The sequence below is a fragment of the Budorcas taxicolor genome, chromosome 2 (genome assembly GCF_023091745.1).
Source record: "Budorcas taxicolor isolate Tak-1 chromosome 2, Takin1.1, whole genome shotgun sequence".
Taxonomy (NCBI): domain Eukaryota; kingdom Metazoa; phylum Chordata; class Mammalia; order Artiodactyla; family Bovidae; genus Budorcas; species Budorcas taxicolor.
In genome coordinates this window covers 150,780,967-150,808,258 of record NC_068911.1, presented here as the reverse complement: position 1 = coordinate 150,808,258, position 27,292 = coordinate 150,780,967, and the positions used below count along the sequence as shown (strand labels likewise).

Here is a 27,292-nt window from a genome sequence, read left to right as displayed (position 1 = left end):
AACAAACAAACAAACAAAACAAAAAACCTTTCTGAATCTCAGTTTCCTCTTCCATGAAATGAGGTTGAATTAGGTAAGCTCCTTTTTTTGTTTGAAGCGCAGATGTTCTAAATTGGAGAATCTATATGTTTAGTGAATTTGATATAAAACTTCCATCTTTGCTCAGAATGTGAAACTTAGTAATTAGGTACTTTGTAGAAGACCACTGAGTGTGTGCTTTCTGTGCAGCTGCTACCCAGGACTGACATGCAAAGTTCTAGAGAGGCCTTCCTCCTTCCTCCTCTTTTTCCTCCTTCGATCCACCCTCATTCCCCTCCAACACCTTCCTCCCTCAACTGTCAGCAGTTCACTCCTTTAGGGTAGCAGGTCCTTTGGAAAAACAGCAAATACCCCTGGTGAGGGGACTACATTTCTTTCAGTCATTTAGCTTAGAAAGATAATGGGTTTTTGAAATCATTCTCTTGAACAGAAGAATCTCTCTGCACCTTCAAGGTCATGAGCAGTCCTGCACATTGCAATCCAACAGATGTGTCTGTTAGTAACTGCAGACCTAAGATGTGCCAGACTGGTGAAAAGCACTTTTTACATGAATTACTTCATTGAATGCTTACTAGACCTTATAGTAGTAATTATTATTATCCTCATTTAATAGATGAGGGAAATAAGGTCCAAGGAGGTTAAACACCTGGTCCAAGGAGGTTAAGCATCTTGCCCATGGTAGCAGAGCAGCAGAGAAACCACAAATCGGAGTTGGAATTAAGGAATCAATGTTTTCAGAGTCTGGGCTCTCAGTTCCTTATTATACATGGAGAAGCCTTGGGGTGGAGTGAGAGCCCCAGGGGGCTTAGAGTCAGGCTGTGTCTTGGTCTGTTGCTGAACCTTTGCATATAATATTCTCCTTTACTGTATGTCCTTCTCTGCATCTCCAGTTAGATAAATTCTGTTCATCTCTCAAAAGTTAGCTCAAGGTCTTTCTTGGAGGTGCAGTGGATAAGAAACCGCTTGCCAGTGTAGGGGACAGTGATTCCATCCCTGGTCCGGGAAGATCTCACATGCCACGGAGCGCCTAAGCCCATGTGCCAGAACTGCTGTACTGAGCCCTCAACTCTAGAGCCTGTGAGCTGCAACTGCTGAGTCCACGTGTCACAACTACTGAAGCCTGTGTGCCTAGAGCCTGTGCTCTGCAACAAGAGAAGCCATCACCGTGAGAAGCCCACACACCGCAGTGAAGAGCAGCCCCCACTCATGAAGGCTAGAGAAAGCCCACGCACAACAACAAAGACTCAGTCAGTCAGTCAGTTCAGTCGTTCAGTCGTGTCCGACTCTGCGACCCCATGGACTGCAGCACGCCAGGCTTCCCTGTCCATCACCAACTTCCGGAGCTTGCTCCAACTCATGTCCATTGAGTCGGGGATGCAATCCAACCATCTTATTCTCTGTTGTCCCCTTCTCCTCCTGCCTTCAATCTTTCCCAGCATTAGGGTCTTTTCCATTGAGTCAGTTCTTTGCATCAGGTGGCCAAAGTATTGGAGTTTCAGCTTCAGCATCAGTCCTTCCAATGAGTATTCATGACCGATTTCCTTCAGGACTGACAAAGACTCATCTCAGCCAAAAAAGAAAAAAAAAAGTTAGCTTAAGAATTAGAACTTCCAGAAAGCCTCCCCAGGCTGAGTTATGAGTCCCTCTCTACATGTTCACACAAGACCATTGCATGACTTATCTCTAACGCTTATCACATTTGAGTTGTTTAATTGATTACTGGTCTATCTCAAACTGCATCATGAGGTTGCTAAATCTATTCACCTCTCTCATTAGATTCAGCAGAAGAACTAGGTTTAAAATGAGGATAGATTCAGCTTTTAAATGAATGAATGGAACAGCCCATTATCCTTCATTTACCGCATGTGGGCTGGATTCAAGCATAAGATAGGAAAAAAGAAAATACCCTAGTTGGCTGATTCTGATGGCAGCATGTTTCTTACTGTTCATCAGAGTCCCATGAGTTATTTGCCCTCAGGAAACTGCGTAATTTAGGGTTAGCTTTCTGCAAGTTTACAGGGTTGTGACTTCCTAGATGTAAACTGCCTAACTTCACTGAGTAGCTGATGCAAATAAATGAATGGCTAAAAGTGGAACCAATCAGATTTAGAACAGATTTGAAAAATATCACCACCTTTATACAATAGGCATGTCAATGGTGGCTGTGTATATTTTATATAAACACCAGTTAGGAACTCATTTAGACTTTATATCAAAATTGCTATACATAAAGTTCAGTCCAAATTACTATATCCACAAATTGGAACAAAATTAAAGAATTACATAAATATTAATAGCTAACTTTTTTTTTTTTGGCCAAGCTGTGTGACTTGTGGGATCCTAGTTCCCCAACCAAGGATTGAACCCATGCTCTCGGCAGTGAAACTGCTGAGTCCAAATCATTGGACAGCTAAGGAATTCCCTCATAGCTAACATTTATTGAAAGCTTACCATAGTCCTTTACTGGGTTAAGTGCTTTATATGTATTAACTATCTAATTACTAGACTACCCTATGAGATTGGTTCTTATTAATTACTTTTTAGCCCATTTTACAGAGGAAGAAACTGAGGTACAAGAGTTAAACTAGAGTAGGAATGTGCATTCAGGGGTCTGACTCCAGGGCCTACACCCTCAACCACTCTGCTAAACCCCCTCAAGGTACGGTTGGGTATCTTTCTTGCAATACTTAGCTGTTAATGGTGGTTAATTATACCTTATTTCACCATGCTTTAATAGAGTTTTTCTTTTAAAATATCTTTAAAAAGATATTTTATTCTTTTAGGTTAAAAAAAAATCTCTGTGACTTACAAAAATCATGTTTGGAATTAAATTACCCGCTTTTCTTACTAACATTGCATAATAAAAAAATTTAACCTTTTGTAATCTGCTGGGTTAAAAATGTATCCCAAAGATGAATTACTTACAGAGATTTGCTGTACCAAACAGTGCCTAGAGGGCTTCCCTGGTGGCTCAGTGGTAAAGAATCTGCCTGCAATGCAAGAGATGTGGATTCAATCCCTGGGTCAGGAAGATCACTGGGAGGAGGGCACAGCAACCTACTCCAGCATTTTTGCCTGGAGAATCCCATGGACAGAAAAACCTACTGGGCTACAGTCCATGGGGTCACAAAGAGTTGGACATGGCTGAAATGATAGCACAGGCACATAGTACCTATAGTAAGCCATACGATATCACGCACTTAAAAGTTTTTTAAGAGAGTAGATCTCAAATGTGTTCTCATCACAAACAGCAACAACAAAACCTCTGAAAACATTAAAAAAAATCAAACCAAAACAAAACAACAAAAAAGCAAAAGTACAAAGGGATGCAAGGAAACTTATGGAGGTGATGGATATGTTTGGTACCTTGATTATAAACACCTGCAGATTTTTTTTTTGTTTTGGCTATGTCAATTACACTTCAGCCAAACTGTTAAAAAAGTGAAGAAATAAAACGAAACAAAAAACCCTCTCTGTGTGAGTGTAAGTCTTCTTGATGTTCAAATCTCTTGCAAGATGCTTTAATTGTGTTAATGTTTACCACTGAATAAGCTCCAAATGTTTACCTGCTTCACATGATGGATGAAAATAAGTGAGTAAGTGATGGAGCAACTTTGAAACTGCCCTCTGAATCTTTCTCAAAAGAAAGTTTTCTTTCTCCCTGAATCTTTATCTACAGGTTTGGAAGTAAAAGGTCATTGCACAGTCTTGAGTCCTGCCATTCGTCCTGAGGGAATTAGGTTTCCCAGCGACGTGTAGGGAGGACTTCCCTGGTGGCTCAGACGGCAAAGCGTCTGCCTACAATGCGGGAGACCTGGGTTTAATCCCTGGGTTGGGAAGATCTCCTGAAGAAGGAAATGGCAACCCACTCCAATATTCTTGCTTGGAGAATCCCATGGACGGAGGAGCCTGGTAGGCTACAGTCCATGGGGTCACAAAGAGTGGGACGTGACTGAGCGACTTCACTTTTCCCAGTATGGCAAAGAGGAGAATAAATGCAGACTCTGGAGACCAGGGCCCAGCACTGCCTCTGTCACTCACAGTTCAAGACCTTTGGCAAGTGTTCACCTGTTCTGGGCAACAAGGAGCTCACCTGAAAAAAGGGGAGGTTGGCCTAGAAGTGAATCTTCTAAGCTCCCTTCCGCTCCGACAGTCTAGATTTAGGCAAAGCAGTTCAAGGCCACCAGTGATAGATGGGCAGGTTTGACACTGCACAGCCCTAAAGGAGTGCCACTTGCAGAGAGTACAATGTGACTAACACACTTACTGCATGTATGTCTTAAGCGGAATTAGTAGAATCTTCCCATAAACAGAGGGATTTTGTACAACCTTGACCCTGGTCCCTGGGAGCTACTATGACACTGAGACCCTGGAAGAATTTCGATGCTCCCTGGGAGTCATGCTTTTCATTTTTGGCAGTTGAGCTGGATCCTTGGGGAAGGGAGTTAGGCAGGGTGTGTGTGTGTGTGTGTGTGTGTGTGTGTGTGTTTGTGCTCAGTCACTCAATTCTGTCTGACTCTTTGCGACCCCATGGACTATAATCTGCCAGGCTCCTCTCTCCATGGGATTTTCCAGGCAAGAATACTGGAGCAGGTTGCATTTCCTTTTCCAAGGGATCGTCCCAACCCAGGGATTGAACTTGCGTCTCCTGCATTGCAGGCAGATTCTTTACCATTGAGTCACCTGGAAAGTAAGAGGTATCCAAGTGCCATAGCCAACTGCATACTCTAGAAGTAAATCCCTTAGCATAATGCTGGATCTCCAAGCCAGTCTTCTAGAAATGCTAGCTGGTGGGAATTATTGCTCTTGTGGGAATAGAAAACAAACACGGGACAGGACACCTTGTGAAAATCAAAGAGTTCGACCCAACTTCTGGGTAGCTTGGCACAGAGCCAGCTTTATTAGGAAAGCAGCCCCAGTGTTATGGCCAAGGGGACATGTCTGACATCACACTTTGCAAGGCTCTGTTGAGAAATCAATGACGCATCTGTCTTTTCCGGGAAGATGCTCATGGCTATGAAGCTGCTGGAGGAGGGGCCTTAGATTGGGGCAGTGATGTCTGCACTTCCCTGCATCCCCTCCCCACCCCTACATCTGTCCCACCTTGGGCAGATGAAATGGTCAGGAGGAGACTCCCCGCAAGGCCACCTTGCTTTTGGCTAGAGGTCAGCTAAGGGGAGTTGCGGGTGTCTTAGAGACCAGAAGTGTACAAGGAGAGAGAGAGGAAGAACACATATCTGGAAGGGAAAGAATCATCCTCACAGACAGTTTTAATTCCAACAGGACATTTCTCATCTCCAGTTTGAGCAGATTTGCCCCATGGCTTCTGGGTCAATGGGTTTTAAACTTGAATCTTTTTTTTTTAATAGCATGACTTTAATAAAATTTATTTTTTATTGTAATAGTGATGATGTACAGGTTGTGTTAATTTCTGCTATACAGAAAAGTGACTCAGTTACATACACACACACACATATCTTTTAAAATATTTTTTTCCATTAAGATTTATCACAGGATATTGAATATAGCACCTTGTGTCCAGTAGGAACTTGTGGTTTATCTGCTGTATATATAATAGTTTCCATCTACTAACCTCAAACTCCCAGTCCTTCCCTCCCCCACAGTCCCTCCTTTTTTGTAACCACAAGTTGTGAGTTTTTTTGGTTTTGTAGATAGGTTTATTTTCACCAAATTTTTAGATCCCACATATAAGTGATATCATATAGTGTTAGTCTTTCTCTTTCTGACTAACTTCACTTAGGATGATAATCTCTAGGTGCATTGATCCTGCTGAAAATGGCTTTATTTCGTTCTTTTCCTATGTCTGAATAGTATTGCACTGCATATATTACCATGTCTTCTTTATCTATTCATCTGTTGATAGACAGGTTGTCTCCATGTCTCAGCTATTGTGAATAGCACTGCTTTGAACATGGTAGCACCTGTATCTTTTTCAATTATAGTTCTGTCTGGGTATGTGCCCAGGAGTGGGATTGCTGGATCATATGGTAACTCTATTTTTGGTTTTCTGAGGAACCTCCATACCATTCTTCACAGTGGCTGCACCAATTTACAGTCCCATCGACATAAACTTGAGTTTTGATCAGACTCACCTTAGCTCCAGATTCCCAGGGACCCACCTTCAGCCATTCACATTCCTTAGGCCTGGGACTGTCACCTTACCTTAACCATAAGCTGGATACCTTCTATTTGTGCTTTCAGACCCATTCTCTGCCTTCTTCTACCACGTTCTATGCCCTGGGATACTGACCAATAGGGAGCACCTTAGTGAGTTCCCCGTACTCTGATTTCTGAGCTTGGCTCATGGGAGCCCTGGTTGGAGATCTGTGGGCAAAACTACAGGTCAGGGCATTTATTCTTCTAGCTCTGTTCCTTGGATACTGGGATTGGCTCTTGACAGACAGGCCTTATTATACAGCTTTCTTTCTGGGCTCCTGCGATAGCTCCCCTACCTCACTCCTTAGGCGCAGGGATAGCAACAGCTCCCAGTCGTTACTGGCCTTGGGGTGCTGCACCATTTCTCCTTACTTTCCCCAAATCCTCCCCCCACTTTTGTTAAAAGCTCTTTGTATTGAATTCTCACAGCTTAGATGAAACTCTATCTCCTTGCCCAGTCCGCTATGCCATCAGGTTCCTGCCAGGATGCTGATCCAGTCTGGGCTTGTCCATAAAGCTGCATTTTAAGCAAAGAGCCCATTTTAAACATGCAGATAGAAATTAAAAATACTGCTCCACTGGACTTTAATGCTCCTTAGTTCTTGTTTGGCCCCTTAGTGTTTAACCTATTTGAGATGAACTTTATCTCAAATGAAAGCATCAACTTATGGTGATGTTTTTCAAAAAGCAGCTTTATCAGGAAATGAAGTTAAAAAAAAAAGACTAATACTGCTCAATGAGAAAATATAAAGGGATAGAAACAGGCACATCCACAAAGCTCAGCTTCTTTGTCCATAAGGAGGCCTATATCTGTGCTAGCCCATAGTCTCATCCATAAACACCAGGCCTCAGTTCCTTCGTTTTTGGAAAACTCTGATCCAACCAAAGAAATTAGAACAATGCAAAGCCATATGAATTAATCATGAATACGACTAAAGAGAATAAAGTTCTCCTTAACAAGAACTCCTCTGAACAGCTCGGTGTATTTCCTCCCAGATGTTTTTCTGAGCACTTATAAAGCCATGTAATTATAATGTTTTTACACAAATGGGTAAACTGTTTACTATACATGCTGTTCTACTTTCCTTTTTCATTCAATATGGTTTTTTGAAGATCCTTCCATGTCCATTCATATACAACCAACGCTTAGCATCACAGGGTATTGGTTCTAGGAACCCATCTCCCACTCTTGGGTACCAAAAATCCATAGATGTTTCAGTTCTCATATGAAACTTAATTAAATAGCATTGTCTTTGCATATAATCTCTGCACATACTTCTGTACACTTTAAATTATCTCCAGACTCCTTGTAATACTTAACACAATGTAAATGCTATGAAAATATTTGTTAATGCATGGCAAATTCAGTTTTGGCTTTTTGGAACTTTCTGGAATGTTTTTTTCAAATGTTTTCAATCCATGGTTGTTTGAATCCACAGATGCAGGACCTGTGAATGTGGAGGGCTGACTGTAACTACCTCATTATTTTTTAAAGTTTTTAAAAATAGTTTTATTGAAGTATAATTTGTTTAATATAAAATTCAGCTGCTTTAAGTACACAATATAATTATTTTTAGTAAATTAGCAGAGATATACAACTATACCACAATCCAGACTTAGAATATTTCCATTGCCCCTAACAGAACCACAGTCCTGTTTGCAGTCACGCCCTGCTCTCACTCCCAGCCCCAGGCAATCACTCATCTGCTTTCTTCCTCTGTAGATTTACCTTTTCCAGACATTTTATGTCAATGGATTCTACAATATGTGGTCTTCTGTTCTGGTTTCTACCACTTAACATCATGTTTGTAACCTTACGTTTAAACAACTGCCATCAGGTCAGTCCATGGTATGAATGGACCTTCACAGTTGAACTAGCCACTTCCCACTGATGGACATTTGTCCACTTATGTGGGTATTTCTGAAAGTGTCATTCCTGGATCAGAGGGTATGTGCACTGAAGTAGGTTTGATCAAATTACCTTCTCTAAAGGTTGCACGTCTTTACTCTCCTAGAAGTAGTGGATGATGATACTGTCTTCTACTCTGCTGAATTTGGACCCCAGAGCAATAGACACCTCTGCCCAACACCCTGTAGAGGCTCCTTGAAATTACTAGAGGTGTCCGCTTGTGGTTTTGATAACTTTCTTCATAGCTCTTTTATTTTAATGATTGAAAGCATTTTTATTGTGAACAGCTTGCAGAAAACTTATGTTTATAAGTTGAAGAATGAGAGTACAGTGAACTAGGTGTCCAAGATCTAGGTAAAGAAAATTTGATCAGGACCCTCAAATACCCCAGTGTGCTCCTTTCTGATGGACTGAAACTTGAAAAAGCATAATCCAAACCTTTGCGGTAATCATTCCTTTTTCTCTAGAGTTCTATTCATAGCTAACCTATATTCATGCAAAACATTTGAATGGAATCCACCTGCAATGTGAGAGACCTGGGTTTGCTCTCTGGGGCTGGGAAGATCCCCTGGATAAGAGAACACTAGTATTCTTGTCTGGAGAATTCCATGGACAGAGGAGCCTAGTGGGCTGCAGTCCATGGGGGTCACAAAGAGTCTGACATGATTGAGTGACTTTCACTTTTCACCTTCCTTTTAGTTCAGCTGTAACTATGTTCCCCCAGTTTCCTTCCTTGCATCATTCCAGGTTAGTGTTGGCCAGAGCTGCATGTTTTATGCGCTGGCTGTGACATTACTGGCGCTTATCTTCTGGCTGCTCTTGCGCTCGCGGTTGGCAGTGGGTCTGCAGCTCTGAGTGCTCCTGCGTGGAGTGTGCTGACCTTTGTCACGCTGTTGTTGTTCAGTCACTAAGTTGTCTGACTCTTTGTGACCCCATGACTGTAGCCTGCCAGATTCCTCTGTCTGTGGGGTTCTTCAGGCAAGAATACTGCAGTGGGTTGCCATTTCCTTCTCCAGGGGATGTGCCCAGACTAGGGATCCAACCTGTGTCTCCTGCATTGGCAGGTGAGTTCTTTACCACTGAATCACCTGGGAAGCGACCTTTGTGATGCAGACACCAACAGACATCCAGCAGGCGGGCCATCCGCAGCTAGAGCTTGCCACTCATCGTTCAGTCTGTCCTTGCTCCTGGCCCCTTAATGTGCATCTTTCCTTCTCACTTGCATGTCCTGTCACTTTCATGTCCCAGCACCAGAAGCAAAGTCAACAGCTACTCTAGACTCCTGAACCAGCTCCCAGGTGCTACAGTCAGATCCCTGTAACAAATCCCTTCTCCTTTTCAGAAATTTAGTTCTGCTTTTCTAAGTGAATCTTGTGTGACAGAGCGTGTGTCTCAATAGAAGGTTTAGTTTGGCCTGTCTTTGAACTTTGTGTTGGTCTATGATTGCCTCTTAACTGTCCTGCTTGCCAGCACAGAATAGGGTAATCCCAGCTGAGCTGGCTTTCACACCCGCGCCCCAAGTCTCGGGTGGCCCTTTCCTCTATCACAGGGTGGAGATTCCAAAGCCCAGTGCCAACGTGGATGAGTCCAGGCCCTGAAGATGTAGACTGGCCCTGTGGTGTGACCCGAGTGCTCTGAGAAGTTCAGTGTATTTATTTCCTGTTCCTTTGTAAGATGTTTAAAATTTACCATTAGAAAAGCAAAATATCTGAAAAAAATGAAGTGAACTAGGAATTTTTTATTCTAATTCCATTACTATTTAGCCATGGGATTTCGGTCAAGATGCTTTGCTTGGGCTTCAGTTTCCTCGTTTATGTATTGAAAGAGTCGGCCTCTCCGTGGAGAGGGGTATCTCTATGTCTTCCCTGTCTTTGGTATTGTGTGATGGTGTGGTTTTTAATGTGTGCCTACACGTAATGTGTTTCAACGTGATGTGCGAACTGGAGGTACTTCTTTGTATCACCCAAGAGAGGCTGGTGGCTGTCCTGATGTCATGAATGAGGGGATCCCATCTTGCAGAATCTGAGGAGGGATGATGGTGGAGGAACACATCATAAACACTGGGTCAGAGGGAAAAGACAGATGGTGTTAGTGTAAGTAGAGGAACATATATCTCTGGAAACAAGAGGGCCAGCTTAGACTGAGTGGGCAGATCTAGGCAGAAAGCTGCTGGGCCCTGACTCAAACCTGGAAACATCAGAGAGAAGAAAGAAATCAGCAGGCCTTGGATTTGCCTTGTGCTAGTGATGGCTTGGCAGGTTGATTATTTATGCTAAGACAGTCTTTACTTGTGTGTGAGAGTGGAACAGTCAGGGCTAAGTATTAACAGTTCATGTAAGTCCAACTCAGCCTCCACCTCATTGCTTCTGGGCTAATTTTATCCTCTTGTTTTCCTTGGAGAACCATGTTTCCTCCAGCTCTGGTTCAGGAGGAAAGAGCAGAGTTCCTGGAAGCAGGGTGGCCTCCTCCCACCAATAGTCATCGCAGGGAGCTGTCCACTTAGTCCGCCTTGCCCAGTTAGGACACCACTGGTTCTTCCGGGAACTCGGGGCTGTGGTAAAAACACATTCCCCTGCCTTTCCCTCTTGCTGAACCAGAAGCTGTTCTGAAGGCTCAGCCAGGACAGCTAAGTCGTGCTTGATCCTGAGTTCAGCCCAGTGCCTGGCGGAGTGAGCTTGGAACGGAGGGGTTATTGTTGGTGAATTAACCCCGCTTGCTGACTGTGAAAGGAAAAGCATGTTCCTGAGTTAGGAGTGGTGGTTACCTGTCCCTTGAGCACTTCAGCTCAGAGGTTTGTTTCTGCCTTGCTGGAGAGGTCTTGTGCCATAGCCAAGGCTACCCTCTCCTCGGTTTAATGGTCAGAGAGTTGTTAACATGAAAGGGATCAGAAGCTGGTAAAAGTGTGGTTTAGTTCCCCTTGCTTCCTTACTGTCTTAGCAGGTTGCTTGGACCCAGAGCCCCTCCCACCCAAGACCTTTCAGAGTCAAGCCCTGTGAAGAGGGGCTGTGTCAGTGTGAGGCTCAGGCTGTTTTGATTGTTGCCTTACCCAAAGCTCTGGAACAGTAGGCTCTTAATACGGTTGAAGAAATGAGTTCAATTGTTTGTTTTGTCTGGGTGACATAGTCATTTTTCCATTCTGCAAGAGTGTGGCATTTTGTCAAACCTGAATGTTGGGTGTGTGTGTGTTTTTTTTTTGGGTGGGAGAGAGAAGAGAGTGAAGGGGGACTCAAAGTGGGAGTCACTGGCTGACCTCAGGAGAGCCCTCTGACTTTTGGCTACTCAATCCAGCTGATTTGGTAGACTTTCTAGGCAGTTCTAAGTCCCACCCTTGACACTCTTGACTATTGTTTCACCCAGGGAAACAAGACCCAGAAGAAGATCCCAGGATACGTTGCCTTCTGTAATATGTGTTCAGCAGCAGGCTTGGGCTGGGGAAGAAGGAGGAAATACCAGCCGCCATCTTGATTTTAGACCTTCTCTCTGTGTACTCCATAAACAGCAAAAGGATTTATTTATTATAAAGACCCTCACTGAAGACCTCTGCTCGCCCTTGCCCGACCTATCTGTAGCACTTGGGGTGCTTTTTGTTGCAAGTAATGTAATACCCAACTAAAAGTAATTTACACAAAATAGACATTTAATTATCTCACTTAAGAAGTTATAGGTAGGTGGTTCCAGTGGATCAAGTTTGCCTTTTTAGAACTAGATTTTTTTTGTTTTTGATTGTGGCAAAATATACTAACATAAAATTTACCATTTTACCCTTTTAAAATGTATAGCTTGGAGGCATTAAGTACATTCATGCTGTTGTTTAGTCATCACCATTGTCCATCTCCAGAACCTTTACATCATTCCACACTGAATCCTGGACCCATTAAAGGATAATTCCCCACATCCCCCTTTTCCCTAGCCTCTGGTGTCTATGAATGTCACTATTTTTGGCACTTCATATAACGGGAAACATAATATTTGTGTCTGGCTTTGACACACAAAAGTTTTAAACTTCGATACAGTCCAATTAAACTATTTTTTCTTTGGTTAATTGTGCTTTTGGCATCATATCCAAGGAATCATTGCCAAATCCAATGACACGAAGCTTTCCCTCTATGGTTTCTTCAAAGAGTTTTATAGTTGTGGTTCTAATGCTAGGTCTTCAATCCATTTTGAGTCAATTTTTGTGTCTGATGTAAGGTAAAGGTCCATTTTCATTCTGTGCAAGTGGATATCTAATTTTCCCAGCACAGTTTGTTGAAGGACTATCCTTTTCCCATTGAATAGTCTTGGTATCCTTGTTAAAAATCGTTTGATTATTTACAGTGGGTTTACTTTGGGCTCTTTATTCTCAGGTTCTTTTTATTGTTTGACTCCATCAGCCTAAGTGTGTTGGGTATATTTTTTGCATCATTGTTACAAAGTGGCTGCCTCAACAGAAGGTATTCTACAACCATATTCAAAGTCAAGAACCAAGGGTGTGTCACTCTCTCTCAAATCAGGAACACTTTCCAGGGGTCTCCTGGCCCCAGCAGACTTCCTCTTAGACAATGATGCACTGAAACCAGTTTGTACCAGATGGTGAAAGTTGATTATTACATTTTCTAGATTTTTTGAGCTCATTGCTAAATACCATCACCCTTGAAACTGACTATGGTGGGAGTAGTTATATATACCATGGCACATGACAAATGCTACAAATCAAGATTTTTTTCCCCCAGGAGAGTGGCTTACCAGCACACTATTGCTTTTAAGTATTACAAATCAGAACAAGATGATATGGCCACTCTTACCTTAAGGGACTCTTGGAAAGAGAATGTCTGCATTTTCACCCTCTCTCAAGGGAAGGGGACTTGCCGGCAGACAAGGAGAGGGAGAGCTAGGGAAGTAAGAAATGGTGTTTTACATTAATGGTTCCCAATAGTGGGAACTTCTTGTAATCACTGAAAAGAATATCTTCAAAGGATGTCTGCCAGAAGATAGAGCACTGTGGGCTCAGTGGTAGGATGCACCAAGCTCTATCAGTTGACATGGTAATTACAGCAAGAGGTGGGGCCCAGGACAGGCTGTCTAATCCATGTGATGGGGGCCTGTTAGGGACATGGCCTCAGCAACTTCCTGTAACCACAATGGGGAGCTGCCTTGACATGGGACTGTGAATGGCCAGAGGACACGGGGCTTGCTGAGGGGAAGCAAGGAGCCCCATGTGGGGTCTCAGAGGGTAGTAGACGTGTTCCCTGAAGAAGAGCCAACAAAGGAAGGCCTGCCATCCTTGGCCAAGAACTCCTTGCTGATCAGGCCATGGATGGCCATGATCTTGAGGAGTCCGTGGCGAAACTTCTGGCCAATGAAGACGTAGATGAGAGGGTTGAGGCAGCTGTGCAGGAAGCCCAGGATCTCCGTGGCATCCAGGGCCCGGCCAATGTCGTTGCGACGCTGACAGGTCTCGGTGATCACCTGGGCCCTCATGAGGGTGTCCATGACCAGGACCAGGTTGTAGGGCAGCCAGCAGAGCAGGAAGACAAGCACGACAGCAAAGATGACCCGCATGGCCCGGTGCTTCTGCCCCATTTGGGCTGAAAACAGTGTGCGCAGGGTGAGTCCGTAGCAGAAAAGCATGACCAGCAGGGGCAGGAGGAAGCCAAAGGTCTGGGGCAGGACCCTCATCACCATTCGCCATTTCGTTGTATTGGCACCCATGTCCTCGTAGCAGACTGCACTGGAATAGGGTGGGTGGATGGCCCTGCGGAAGATGAAGATGGGCAGGGCCAGGATCACGGACAGGGCCCAGATGCCTAAACATATGAACTTGACCCAGTGCCGCTTCTGGGTCAGCGTGCGTGTGGCATGGACAATGGCCAGGTAGCGGTCCATGCTGATGCAGGCCAGCAGTAGAATACCGCTGTAGAAGTTGACTTCCTTCAGGAGTGAGACCACCTTGCACAGGGGTGTGCCGAAGATCCAGCCCTTTGCCTTGGAGGCGGCCCAGATAGGCAAGGTCATGGCGAAGAGCAGGTCAGCCATGGCCAGGTTCAGCAGGTAGACATCAGTGACAGAGCGACCGACCCGGCTGTACAAGATGACCAGCATCACCAGGGAGTTTCCCAGGAGGCTTAGCAAGAAGACCAGGGCATAGATGATGACCACAGCATGCTTATTGATATCCAGAGATTCTGGCCGACATGGGGCAGAGTCTGGTAGAATAGAGGGCAGGTCAGTGTTGTAACTGTAATTGCCAAAATCTTCATCGCTGTAATTATCCCAGTTAAATCCATCCATATTTGAAGTAATTTTGTTTCAGCCTAAAGAGGAGAGACCAGGGTTACTGCACAGTAAAACCTCCTCAGGTTCTAGCCCAACAGCTTGTACATCTCAGATGGAATTCTTTGTGTTAGCTTGTACATTATATGGAGGTAACTTTCACTTCAAGGAGTCGCTAAAGTTCTAAGGTTTTGGAGACACATTTAGAAAAAATGATTTCACAAGAAGCGTTTAGTTTCTTTCAATGTCAGAGAGGTTCTTCTCACTTTCCATGACATTGCCCAAACCGTTTTTGAAACTTCCCCTTGTAATCCCTACAGAACATGCTGTCTTGGATCCTTGGAGGTGAGCATTTGACTGTTGAAGCTGATTTTTAATGTCAGAAACAGGAGGTATCACTCATTTTTCAACCTAGGGAATTAAGCAGGCAATCTAATTGGGTTAAATCCCTAGAAAAAGATCAAAGCTTGACTATAAAGCTAAGAGATGAATTCTTTTGTCCAACTTTCTGAAAGTTATTTTGGAAGGACTGCTCTGGTTGTTGGTGTGAATGTAAATTGGTATAGCCACGATGGAGAACAGTATGGAGGTTTCTTAAAAAGATAAACATAGAGCTACCATATGACCCTGCAATCCTACTCCTGGGCATATATCTGGAGAAAAACATGATCTGAAAGGATACACCCACCCCAGTGTTCATTGTGGGACTGTTTACAATAGCTAAGACATGGAAGCAAACTAAATGTCCATCCACAGAGGAATGGATAAAGAAGTTGTGATATATATACATATGTACAATGGAATATTACCTAAAGCCATTAAAAAGAATGAAATAATGCCGTTTGCAATAACATGAGTGGACCTAGAAAGTGTCATACTGAGTGGAACAAGTCAGACAGAGAAGGAAAAATATCATATGACATCCCTTACATGTGGAAACAAAAATAAATGATACAAATGAACTTACAAAACAGAAAGAGACTCACAGACTTAGAAAATGAACTTACGGTTGCCGGGGCTGAGAAAGGGGGGAAGGGGTAGTTAGGGACTTTCAGAAGGTCATGTATACACTGCTACATTTCAAATGGATAACCAACAAGGACCTACTGTATAGCACATGGAACTCTGCTCACTGTGGCAGCCTGGATGGGAGGGGAGTTTGGGGGAGAATGGATACACATATATGTATGGCTGAGTTTCTTCTCTGTTCACCTGAAACTATCACGACATTGTTAATCAGCTATTAGCCCAATACAAAGTAAAAAGTTTAAAGTTTAGAAAAAAATAAAATGAAGTGTTCTGGAAAAACAATCTGAGTGATAGCAGCATAGGGTTTCAGAATGCTCAAGCTAAAAGGAAGTTGTACCACCCAGAGTTTTTCTTTTGATGTGAGGCTTCCTCTGGGAACACTTGGGTAGTTTGAAAAAATATATTAAAAACCATAAGCATAGGGATTTCCACATGGATGGAAATGTAGCAGATTGTCTTGGGAGCTCTGAGCAGGCATATTCTGCCATGCAGGGGTGAGCAGAGAAAGGTAGTATGTTCCCAGCATAAGGAGGAGGGCCATCAGGAAGCAGAGAAGGCAGGTGGAGACACATGATCCTTGTTTGGGTGGCTTCCCAATCCTGATGGAGATCCTTCCTGTGTTGCTCACGGGTGCCTTCTTCCAAACCTGACTCTCCAGCAATCCCCAACCCTACCGTAGATTATCCCTAGCTAACTTCTGTGGGCTCTGCCCTTGTTATGGGGGTAGCAGAGAACCAGCTTTCGGGGGAAGCTGCAGCCACTCTGAAATATTATCCCAGTTTTCCAAAAGGAAATAAACTAAAGTGACCAGCTACTGAATTAGCTTCCTTTTGAACCACAAACTGTATCACTATCATATCATTTCTTTATAACAAGATACGGCCATTCCGTGACCCTATGCCAGTCTGTAACTCACCTCAACATGGTGCCCAGCGTTAAAGAGACGAATATAAAATAAGAAGGCTCAGGAACTACCTTATACTCACTGCTGCTGCTGCTGCTGCTAAGTCGCTTCAGTCGTGTCCGACTCTGTGCGACCCCATAGACGGCAGCCCACCAGGCTCTGCCGTCCCTGGGATTCTCTAGGCAAGAACACTGGAGTGGGTTGCCATTTCCTTCTCCAATGCAGGAAAGTGAAAAGTGAAAGTGAAGTTGCTCAGTCGTGTCCGACTTTTAGCGACCCCATGGACTGCAGCCCACCAGGCTCCTCCATCCATGGGATTTGCCAGGCAAGAGTACTGGAGTAGCATGATCATAATAAAGTAAGGACTATAATGATGGTGATGGGATGTGAAGAAGTTGGACCCTTTATATACTGCTGGTGGAAATATAAAATGGTCCAGTTGCTTTGGAAAACAGCTGTTAAGAAAGCTAAAACATAGAGTTACCATATGATCCAGCAATTCCACTCCTAGTATACTCAAGAGAATTGAAAGTGTATATCCCCTCAAAAACTTGTATGTGAATCTTCTCAGCAGCATACAGCCACAAAGTGGGAGTAATTCAAATGTTGATCAATTGATAAATAGATATGCAAATGGTGGTGTACACATACAAGGAATATTAATCAATCAAAAAAAGTAATGAAGAACTGATATAGGTTACAACATGGGTGAATCTTGAAAACGTTATTCTAAGTGAAAACAGCCAGAGACAAAAGATTTCAATGAGTTTATTCTCTTGACTGCATGGCTGCTGCCTAGCATCATGAGAGAGTATCTTATTGTACATTGCTTGCTTGGGAAAAGATCAAAATTCAAATTCAAAGAACAGTTTCCAGCTAAGGCCTATCACTTTTGTAGCATTGCAAAGATGAAAAATTGTTAGTTGAACCATTGTAAGTTGGGGACCGTCTGTATACAAAACCCCACTGAATTGTATACTGTAAATGGGTGACTTTTATTGCATGTGGATTATATCTCAATTGCAACAGATGAATCAAAGGTGTGTAGAAAAGAATGTGTATGTGTGTGTAACAGAGTCACTTTGCTGAACAGCAGAGATTGGCACAACATTATAAATCAATTATACTTCAATAAAAAAGAAAAAAGGTGTATTGGGCTTCCCTGATGGCTCAGTGATAAAGGATCTGCCTGCCAGTGCAGGAGATGTGGGTTCAATCCCTGGGTTGGAAAGATCTCCTGGAGAAGGAAATGGCAACACACTCCAGTGTTCCTGCCTGGGAAATCCCATGGACAGAGGAGTCTGGCAGGCTACAGTCCATGGGATTTCTAAAGGAGATTAGTCCTGGGTGTTCATTGGAAGGACTGATGCTAAAGCTGAAACTCCAATACTTTGGCCACCTCATGCGAAGATTTGACTCATTGGAAAAGACTCTGTTGCTGGGAGGGATTGGGGGCAGGAGGAAAAGGGGACGACAGAGGATGAGATGGCTGGATGGCATCACCGACTCGATGGACATGAGTTTGAGTGAAATCCGGGAGTTGGTGATGGACAGGGAGGCTTGGTGTGCTGCAATTCATGGGGTCGCAAAGAGTCGGACACAACTTAGCTAATAAACAACAACAGCATAAGTGTAAAGGAAATAGAAATATTAAATCAGTAATATCATCGTCAGCATCAATACGAAAGTCCTAGGAAGTTTTCCTCTTTAGCAGAAGAAACTGTTACTGTCAATCATACATAGCAAAGAAGAAGGCAGAATGAGGTTCGGAGAAACTAGAAGAACAATGCCCCTTTCCTCTAGAGTGAAAGAATTCTTAACTTTCACTTTTCTGAGATGGTATCTCTCTCAAAGTGAAGGGGGCCAGATAAATTACCTTCTCAGAACACAGAGATCACAAATAAAGCAGATTAAGTCAGTCCATGAACCTAAAAGATGTGATGATAAAGATGGGGCCCTGCCTGGTGAGAGAGGTGACTAGCACAGCTGGCTCAGCCAGTGTTGCTTGCAAAACCTGTGAGAAACCACTGACTCTGCCATCCCAAGTTCAAGACCAAGTTTTCTCAGAAGCCCAGAGTAATGAAATCACAAGATAGGTCACTTCTGGGAGCTGATGATCAGAGATGCTCTTCAGGGAGCACATGACCTAAGAGAAGGCCCACCTTAGAGAGTGGATACAGAGCACGATGGATGCAGAGAGCTTATGCCCTTAGAGGGGAGAACCCAACATTTACAAGCATCAGCTGCGAGAAGGCAGAAGCAGGGCAGCCACAGAAACTGTCTGTCTCAGAAGCAGCAGCAACAGCTAAGCATGTGTCGCAGTCAAGTCCTCATTCCGGATAATCCAGTGCTCAACTGTGCAAGAGATGGGCTGGAGGTGTGTGGGTGAGCTCCCATTACTAGACATGAAGGCTCAGCTTCAGGGACAAGGGGGCGACCACCAAGTCAGGACAGAAGGTAGAGAACTCAGAAATGGGAACCAGGCCAGGGCAATGACCTCCGGCCACAGGAGGCTGGGGCAGGGGAATGTTTTGTTGTTGTCTGTTTGCTTTTTGGTTTACCGGTCTCTGGTGAGGCTGTTTGACAGTTGAAGGGAGATACATATTTGAGATCTGATTTGTGCCTCGCAGGTACATGGTCTTGCTCGGCAGTTACAAACAGACAGGCACAGCAAGGCTCAGAAACCAGCTTTTAGTCACAGAGCCTCTCAGTGCTGCGGCCAGAATTTCAACTAGGTGTGAATGACTTCACATGCTATTTTCAGTCCACAGATCTGCTTCTTTAAAAAAAAAAAAATCACAACTCAACCTTTCAAATACAGTTGTGGACTTCTCTGGTGGTCCAGTGGTTGAGAACCCACCAGCCAATGCAGGGAACGCAGGTTCGATCCCTAGTCCAGGAAGGTCCCACATGCCCTAGAGCAACTAAGCCCGTGCGCCACAGCTACTGAGGCCCGTGAGCCTACAGCTCGTGCTCTGCACTAAAAGCAGCCACCGCAATGAAAAGCTCCTGCAACTAGAGAACAGCCCTCACTCGCTACAACCCAGTGCAGCCAAAAATGGAAATAAATAAATGAACTTGCAAAAAAACATAGTTGTAAGATGATTTCTTGAGATATCCTGAGTTTAACCTGGCTATAGTTCCCTCTGATTGATGTTTTCTGCATTGCTTTCTTTGCTATTCCTTAGACCCAGGATGAAAAAAAACAACCCTCACAGGAAATAATAAACCAAATGTCCTTGAATTGACTGGCTCCCTGCTGGTAGCCACCCAATTATGTCCTTGGTAACCAAACAGGACAGTCCTTCACTGAGTGAAACTGCCAGCCCCCTAGTGACTCCATGGAAAGCATGATTCTAATTTATTTCACAGAAATTTTATACATAGAAGAGCCCAAATACTTAAGGCAATCTTTTTAACAGCAGCAACACAATAATAATGCAACAAAGTCCAGGTTGTTTGAATACAATTCCAGTATTCTTTCTCTCTAGAAATAGAATCCACACATATTTGTGTTTAATATGGGGAAGGAGGACCTCACTAGGATCTGGCTCAGACTCAATTGTAGCCAAGGCAAGGAGAGCTGGCTGGGAGCGGGAGGAGAAGAGGGTGGGCAGTGAGTTGCCCTAGGTTGTTGGAGAGAGGGGTATGGAAGAGGAGCAGAAGCTCTCCCTTTGAGGACAGGGTGGTCTAAAGAGAGAGTGGAGAGACTGAGAGGTGTGGGGATAGGTGGAGGGGACAAATGGAGCCTGGGTGTCAAGGGGGACAGAGAACAGAGAAGTGTCTGAAAGGTGGGAGGGGTGGGTGTTTCAAGACTTACTGTGATTCTGGGCTTGTCACCTGTGGGACACCTCCAGGAAAGGCAGATGTGTCTGACTGAAGAAAGGGCGGCGGTGCTGAGAACACAGTGAGGAAGTGAGTGGTGGATTATATTGCTCAATTCTGGGGTGGAGCCCCTGAGGGTGCGGGATGCTTTTGATAGTTTGAATAATTAATTCCCAGGTCAGCTCTTTAACGACAAGTCGTCATTTTATGAACTGGCAGAGTTCATTTTGGGAAGGGGTTTCCTAGCCAATCTTTCCATTTCCCAGATGAGGAAACTGAGGCCCACCCAAAGAAAATAGTCGGCCCAGCATGGCACAGATTTCTCATCTTTGCCTCAAGCTCAGCAGCCCCGAGCTCTTTCAGCAGCCCTGCCTGTTTCTCCCTGCATTCCAGTTGTGTCGGGCTTCCCGTGCTTACCACCCAGCAGTTCTATGGCTCTTCAATGTTTTTCCCATCTCAAAGGGAGCACCTCTTTAAGGCACCAGAAATGGAGCTTTAGCCTTTGGCACGCCTGGTGGTTTTCTTCCCTGGCCTCTCCTCTCCACCCCACACAGCCCTGGTGTTCTTAAATCCTCATAAATTCCTTCTCCATGCCACGCCCTTTTGAGAGCTTCCACCCCCACATGGGTGCCCCATTCACCTCTTCTTGTTTTTCTCCTCACTCCCCAGTCATCCTCTCTGACCATGCTCCTCTCTTAGGGCACTGATATTTTGTCTTGGTTTGTCCACTTGGAATTGGGTCAGTAGTAGCTACTAATTTCGGAACCGAGACCATCTCATTTGGAAAGAAAGACATTTGGTAAGGGTTAAAATCCCATCCAAGTTCAAATACATTTTTGAAAACAGATGACACCAAGCATATGTTTTGTCACATCTGCTATTGATAACAATTGGAAGGTTAATTTCAGGCGGAGCTGTGAACGTTAATTCACCGCACCCTCCCAAGTCCTTACCCTTACAGTGATTGATACCCCAGGCCCTCTGCTACTTGTTATCCTGGCCTCTTGCCCCAGTCATCATCCCAGGGCCCACAGGGTACTCAGAGCCTGTGGAAAACTCATCTTAGCTGCCTACCCCTAGAAAAGAACCTTTGAGTCCAACCGTTTAGCAAACATTCTCTGTCACCTTTCTCTTTACTATGCTGGAGCACCCAGAGACTCCTGGTCAGGTGATGGTAAACCCAGACAGAGACCCAGGACCTGTGGAGAGAGGCCGTGAGTGCAGTAGTGAAAAACTCTGCCAGCCTAGCTGCTCTGGGCAAGCGACTTTTCCTTTCAGATTCTCAGCTTGCTCATCTGTAAAATGAGACTCATTTTAGACTCAGTGGTAGACTCTGACTCACCAGGTTGTGCTGAGGATGAAAGGAGGGATTATCTATAAAACACTTAAGACACATATAAAGCACAGGGTTAGCATTTATTATTGGTATTATTATTATGGAAATAGTTGATCAGCTAAAGCATGGGGTCTCTCCCACTACATTGCCAAGCAAGAGAAAGCAGTGGGCCTGCTTTCTGGGCTGACTTCCAGGTATATCTTGATTTGCTTTAACCTGAAATAACAGTCGTCATTTTAGCTCTAATGATGAGTGCCTGCTAGGGCCTAGCATCCAAGAAAAGCGCTTTTCAGAATCTGTATCACTTAGTCTTCATAACGGCTGCATGAGATGTGCATTTTCTGAATGAGGAAACCGAGACTGTGAAGTTAGGCAACTTACCTAGAGTGACGCAGATGAACTTAGTTTTAAGCAGTTCTTAAGACATGATTTTTTTAAGCCTGACCTCAAATCTGGCGTTCTGTCTACCGCAGTGAGGGACTGGATCCCAGCCTTAGGTTTCTGAGCTTCTGTCAGTACCTCTCTGTCCCACACAACTGGATGCAGAAAGGAGAGTCCAGATCTGACATTTCCCAACCAGTTTACTTCTTTCTTTTTGCCGTACTGTGTGATTATGGGAGTTTAGTTTCCTGACCAGGAATTGAACCCAGGCCCTTGGCAATGAGAGCATGGAGTGCTAACCCCTGAGCTGCCAGGGAGTTCCCAAGCAGCCTACTTCTCAATTTTCATTAGACTGATTTCACTTCCACCGAGCCCACCACAGGCCTACAGATGGTGGGGTGAATTCAGAACTGTTTTCCAGTCCTGGTTATGTTGTTAAAGATCAGGGTGAGCTTGGACAAGTCATGTCTCTCTGGGCCTCCATGTGGTCCCCTGGAAAACGAGGAGGTTAGTCACATATGGCTATTTAAAATTAAATTAAAATAAATAAAATATTTAGTTTTTCATTTCAAGTGTTCAGTGGCCACGTGACTCAGTTCAGTTCAGTCGCTCAGTCGTGTCCGACTCTTTGCGACCCCATGAATTGCAGCACGCCAGGCCTCCCTGTCCATCACCAACTCCCAGAGTCCACCTAAACTCATGTCCATTGAGTCGGTGATGCCATCCAACCATCTCATCCTCTGTTGTCCCCTTCTCCTCCTGCCCTCAATCTTTCCCAGCATAAGGATCTTTTCAAATGAGTCAGCTCTTCACATCAGGTGGCCAAAATATTGGAATTTGAGCTTCAACATCAGTCCTTCCAATAAACACCCAGGACTGATCTCCTTTAGGATGGACTGGTTGGATCTCCTTCCAGTCCAAGGGACTCTCAAGGGTCTTCCCCAACACCACAGTTCAAAAGCATCAATTCTTCAGTGCTCAGCTTTCTTTATAGTCCAACTCTCACATCCATACATGACCACTGGAAAAGACATAGCCTTGACTAGATGGACCTTTGTTGACAAAGTGCTGTCTCTGCTTTTGGCTACAGTATTGGATAGTGCAGATGTCCTTCAGGACATTTCTATTATTGTAGGAGGTTCATTTGTACTGAGTTGCCTTAGTGAAGACTTAAATATTTTGTTTCTGCAATTCATCACTTCAGTTCTCAGAGGACTCACAGGAAGAGACTGAAGTTTCCAAGTTCCTTCTATCAGAACATGTCCCCAGCTGCCCGAAGGCCAAACTGCTAACCCACCTGATGTTGTTGCTACTGCTGCTGTTATTGGAGTAGCCACTGATGCCTGCATGGTGACCCAGGGCTTGGTAGCTGTCAGGGATGTTGGACAGGAGAAGGCAGCTTCTGTGTGGAAACTTCAGACCCAGGGCTGCCGAGGGGGAAGTTCAGGAGGCCCAGCAGGGGAGGTGTCCGCACAGAGGAGCAACGAGGTCTGTCCTGGGACTCTGACTAAAGGGCAAGGCTGTACCCAGCAATTCTGTAATAGCACTGGGACTTTTCACACCTTCCTGGCTAATGGTTTCTAGAGGAGTCTGAAGGCGGTGGTTTGCCTAGTCCATCTCTGTCTCATTTTCAACATATGCTTTCTTCTTTACAAGGGAATGCAAACAACCCCACCGCCCAGCTGACACACGTGCTGAATTTATGTGTACACTTTCTTCCTTCCTTCCAGGGGCAGGGTGAGAAGGATCCTTGCTTCTTCTTTTGAATTCCTGCACCTGCCTGTGGGGCCCACTGCCTCTCATAACCTTGAGGGTCTTGCCTCCTGGTCCCTCTGCCTCTCTTTCCTGGAACCACCTCTTTCCCTGAACTTGCATGTCTTTCTCTCCCTTCCTCTGTACTAGGACTCCTTCAGCTACTTCTACTCCAGGAGAAGTATTTGCCTCCATTTCAAAGGCAAACTTCTTGAAAACACAGCGAGCAGCTGCTGTATCCACTTTACCAACTTCTTGTTCACTGCTTAACCCACTGCAACCAGCTTCCTTCCCACTGTGCTGCGGAAACAGCTTTTGCCAAGGTTCCCAATAACCTAGAGTTGCTAAACCCAGTAAACCCTTCTCTTAAATAAAGCTGTTTTAATATTATAAAAATCAAATGGGCATATTGTAACGAATACAGGTGATGCAAGAGCATATAAACTGAAACTGGATTCCTTTCCATCCCTCTGTTCACCTGTATCTTGTGTACAGGTGTATCACCTGTATCTTTCTGGACTTTTCCCCATGCATAGTTAAAATAGTGTTAAACTAGTTATGTTGTTTTTCACTTTAACAATGTATCATGTTCCTATTTCACGTCAGTCCATATAGATCTATCTTATTCTTTTCAGTGATGACATCATGGTCTATGGCAAGGATGTTCAGTTCAGATCAGTTCAGTTGCTCAGACGTGTCTGACTCTTTGCGACCCCATGAATCGCAGCACGCCAGGCCTCCCTGTCCATCACCAACTCCCGGAGTTCACACAAACTCACGTCCATTGAGTCGGTGATGCCATCCAGCCATCTCGTCCTCTGTCATCCCCTCCTCTTCCTGCCCCCAATCCCTCCCAGCATCAGAGTCTTTTCCAATGAGTCAACTCTTCGCGTGAGGTGGCCAAAGTACGGGAGTTTCAGCTTTAGCATCATTCCTTCCAAAGAACACCCAGGGCTAATCGCCTTTAGAATGGACTGGTTGGATCTCCTTGCAGTCCAAGGGACTCTCAAGAGTCTTCTCCAACACCACAGTTCGAAAGCATCAATTCTTCGGCAGTCAGCTTTCTTCGCAGTCCAACTTTCACATCCATACATGACCACTGGAAAAACCATAGCCTTAGACTGGACGGACCTTTGTTGGCAAAGTAATGTCTCTACTTTTCAATATGCTATCTAGGTTGGTGATAACTTTCCTTCCAAGGAGTAAGCGTCTTTTAATTTCATGGCTGCAATCACCATCTGCAGTGATTTTGGAGCCCCCCAAAATAAAGTCTGACACTGTTTCCACTGTTTCCCCATCTATTTCTCATGAAGTGATGGGACCAGATGCCATGATCTTCATTTTCTGAATGTTGAGCTTTAAGCCAACTTTTTCACTCTCCTCTTTCACTTTCATCAAGAGGCTTTTTAGTTCCTCGTCACTTTCTGCCGTAAGGGTGGTGTCATCTGCATATCTGAGGTTATTGATATTTCTCCCGGCAATCTTGATTTCAGCTTGTGCTTCTTCCAGCCCAGCATTTCTTATGACGTACTCTGCATATAAGTTAAATAAGCAGGGTGACAGTATACAGCCTTGACGTACTCCTTTTCCTATTTGGAACCATGTTGTTCCATGTCCAGTTCTAACTGTTGCTTCCTGACCTGCATACAGATTTCTCAAGAGGCAAGTCAGGTGGTCTGGTATTCCCATCTATTGAAGAATTTTCCACAGTTTATTGTGATCCCCTGGAGAAGGCAATGGCACCCCACTCCAGTACTCTTGCCTGGAAAATCCCATGGACGAAGGAGCCTGGTGGGCTGCAGTCCATGGTGTCGTGAAGAGTCGGACACGACTGAGTGACTTCCCTTTCACTTTTCACTTTCATGCATTGGAGAAGGAAATGGCAACCCATTCCAGTGTTCTTGCCTGAAGAATCCCAGGGACGGGGGAGTCTAGTGGGCTGCCGTCTATGGGGTCACACAGAGTCGGACACGACTGACGCGACTTAGCATTGTGATCCCCACAGTCAAAGGCTTTGGCATAGTCAATAAAGCAGAAATAGAGGTTTTTCTGGAACTGTCTTGCTTTCTCAATGATCCAGTGGATGTTGGCAATTTGATCTCTGGTTCCTCTGCCTTTTCTAAAACAAGCTTGAACATCAGGAAGTTCACGGTTCACATATTGCTGAAGCCTGGCTTGGAGAATTTTGAGCATGACTTTACTAGCGTGTGAGATGAGTGTAATTGTGCGGTAGTTTGAGCATTCTTTGGCATTGTCTTTCTTTGGGATTGGAATGAAAATTGACCTTTTCCAGTCCTGTGGCCACTGCTGAGTTTTCCAAATGTGCTGGCATATTGAGTGCAGCACTTTCACAGCATCATCTTTCAGGATTTGAAATAGCTCCACTGGAATTCCATCACCTCCACTAGCTTTGTGGGTAGTAATGCTTTCTAAGGCCCACTTGACTTCACATTCCAGGATGTCTGGCTCTAGGTGAGTGATCACACCATCATGATTATCTTGGTCGTGCAGCTCTTTTTTGTACAGTTCTTCTGTGTATTCTTGCCACCTTTTCTTAATATCTTCTGCTTCTGTTAGGTACTTACCATTTCTGTCTTTGTGTGAAATGTTCCCTTGGTATCTCTAATTCTCTTGAAGAGATCTCTAGTCTTTCCCATTCTGTTGTTTTCCTCTATTTCTTTGCTATTTCTTTCTTATCTCTTCTTGCTATTCTTTGGAACTCTGCATTCAGATGCTTATATCTTTCCTTTTCTCCTTTGCTTTTCGCTTCTCTTCTTTTCACAGCTATTTGTAAGGCAAGGATGTAAGATAATTTATTTGGTAATTAGCTTATAGATGAATGAAGCCCTCGTGACACAGTGGTAAAAAATCTGCCTGTAATGCAGGAGACCTGGGTTTGACCCCTGGGTCAGGAAGATCTCCTGGAGAAGGAAATGGGAACCCACTCCAGGATTCTTTCCTGGAGAATCCCATGGGCAGAGGAGCCTGTCAGGAGTTGCGGAGTCAGACATGACTGAGCTACTAACACTTATAGGTGAATATTTAGGTTCTCATTATGAACAGCTTTGGATGTAGGTCTTTGGGAATTTGTATGTTTCAGTAGCTTAAGTACAATTTTGCTGGGTCATAACTGTGCGTGTTTAAATGTTGATAAATATTACTCATCGTTCTTCAAAAGACTGTTCCAGTGTGCTCTCCTATTATTATGTACTCTCCTATTACCTACTGCTGCTGCTGCTGCTAAGTTGCTTCAGTTGTGTCCCACTCTGTGTGACCCCAGAGAAGGCAGCCCGCCAGGCTCCCCCAGCCCTGGGATTCTCCAGGCAAGAACACTGGAGTGGGCTGCCATTTCCTTCTCCTATATAAGGACCTGTTACCCTATCCATTCATACTGTCTCATAATTGTCAATTATGGTAAAATATTTTCTCCCAACCTGCTGTATGCTTTTAAAGTTTATTTATGGTGAAACAGATACTGTACAAGTCTTATCTGATCTCTGCAACATTTCACCCCACCGACTCCATTCTTTTATTTCTCTGAGAAGCTCTTTTGGTCTCATTTGTTGCTTTGTTTCTTGATCCATTCCTCAGATATGGATGTTCCTTAGAGTCTGCCTTGGTCCCCATCTCTCCCTGCTCTCCGTAGACCAGCCCACCTGCCTCCTTGGCTTCAGCCCCTGTCCAGTCT

The 27,292-nt window shown here is 44.4% G+C and overlaps 1 protein-coding gene across 1 annotated transcript; it reads right to left on the bottom strand.

Moving 5' to 3' along the window:
- Positions 1 to 13,330: 13,330 nt before the first annotated feature.
- Positions 13,331 to 14,398, bottom strand: CXCR2 (C-X-C motif chemokine receptor 2). The gene has a single exon (XM_052635861.1). It carries the CDS (start codon positions 14,393 to 14,395, stop codon positions 13,331 to 13,333), a length of 1,065 nt encoding a protein of 354 aa, XP_052491821.1. The 5' UTR covers positions 14,396 to 14,398.
- Positions 14,399 to 27,292: the final 12,894 nt, after the last annotated feature.

Excerpts from the sequence above, each read along its gene's own strand:
- CXCR2 (XM_052635861.1), bottom strand. The coding sequence starts at position 14,395 with ATGGATGGATTTAACTGGGATAATTACAGCGATGAAGATTTTGGCAAT.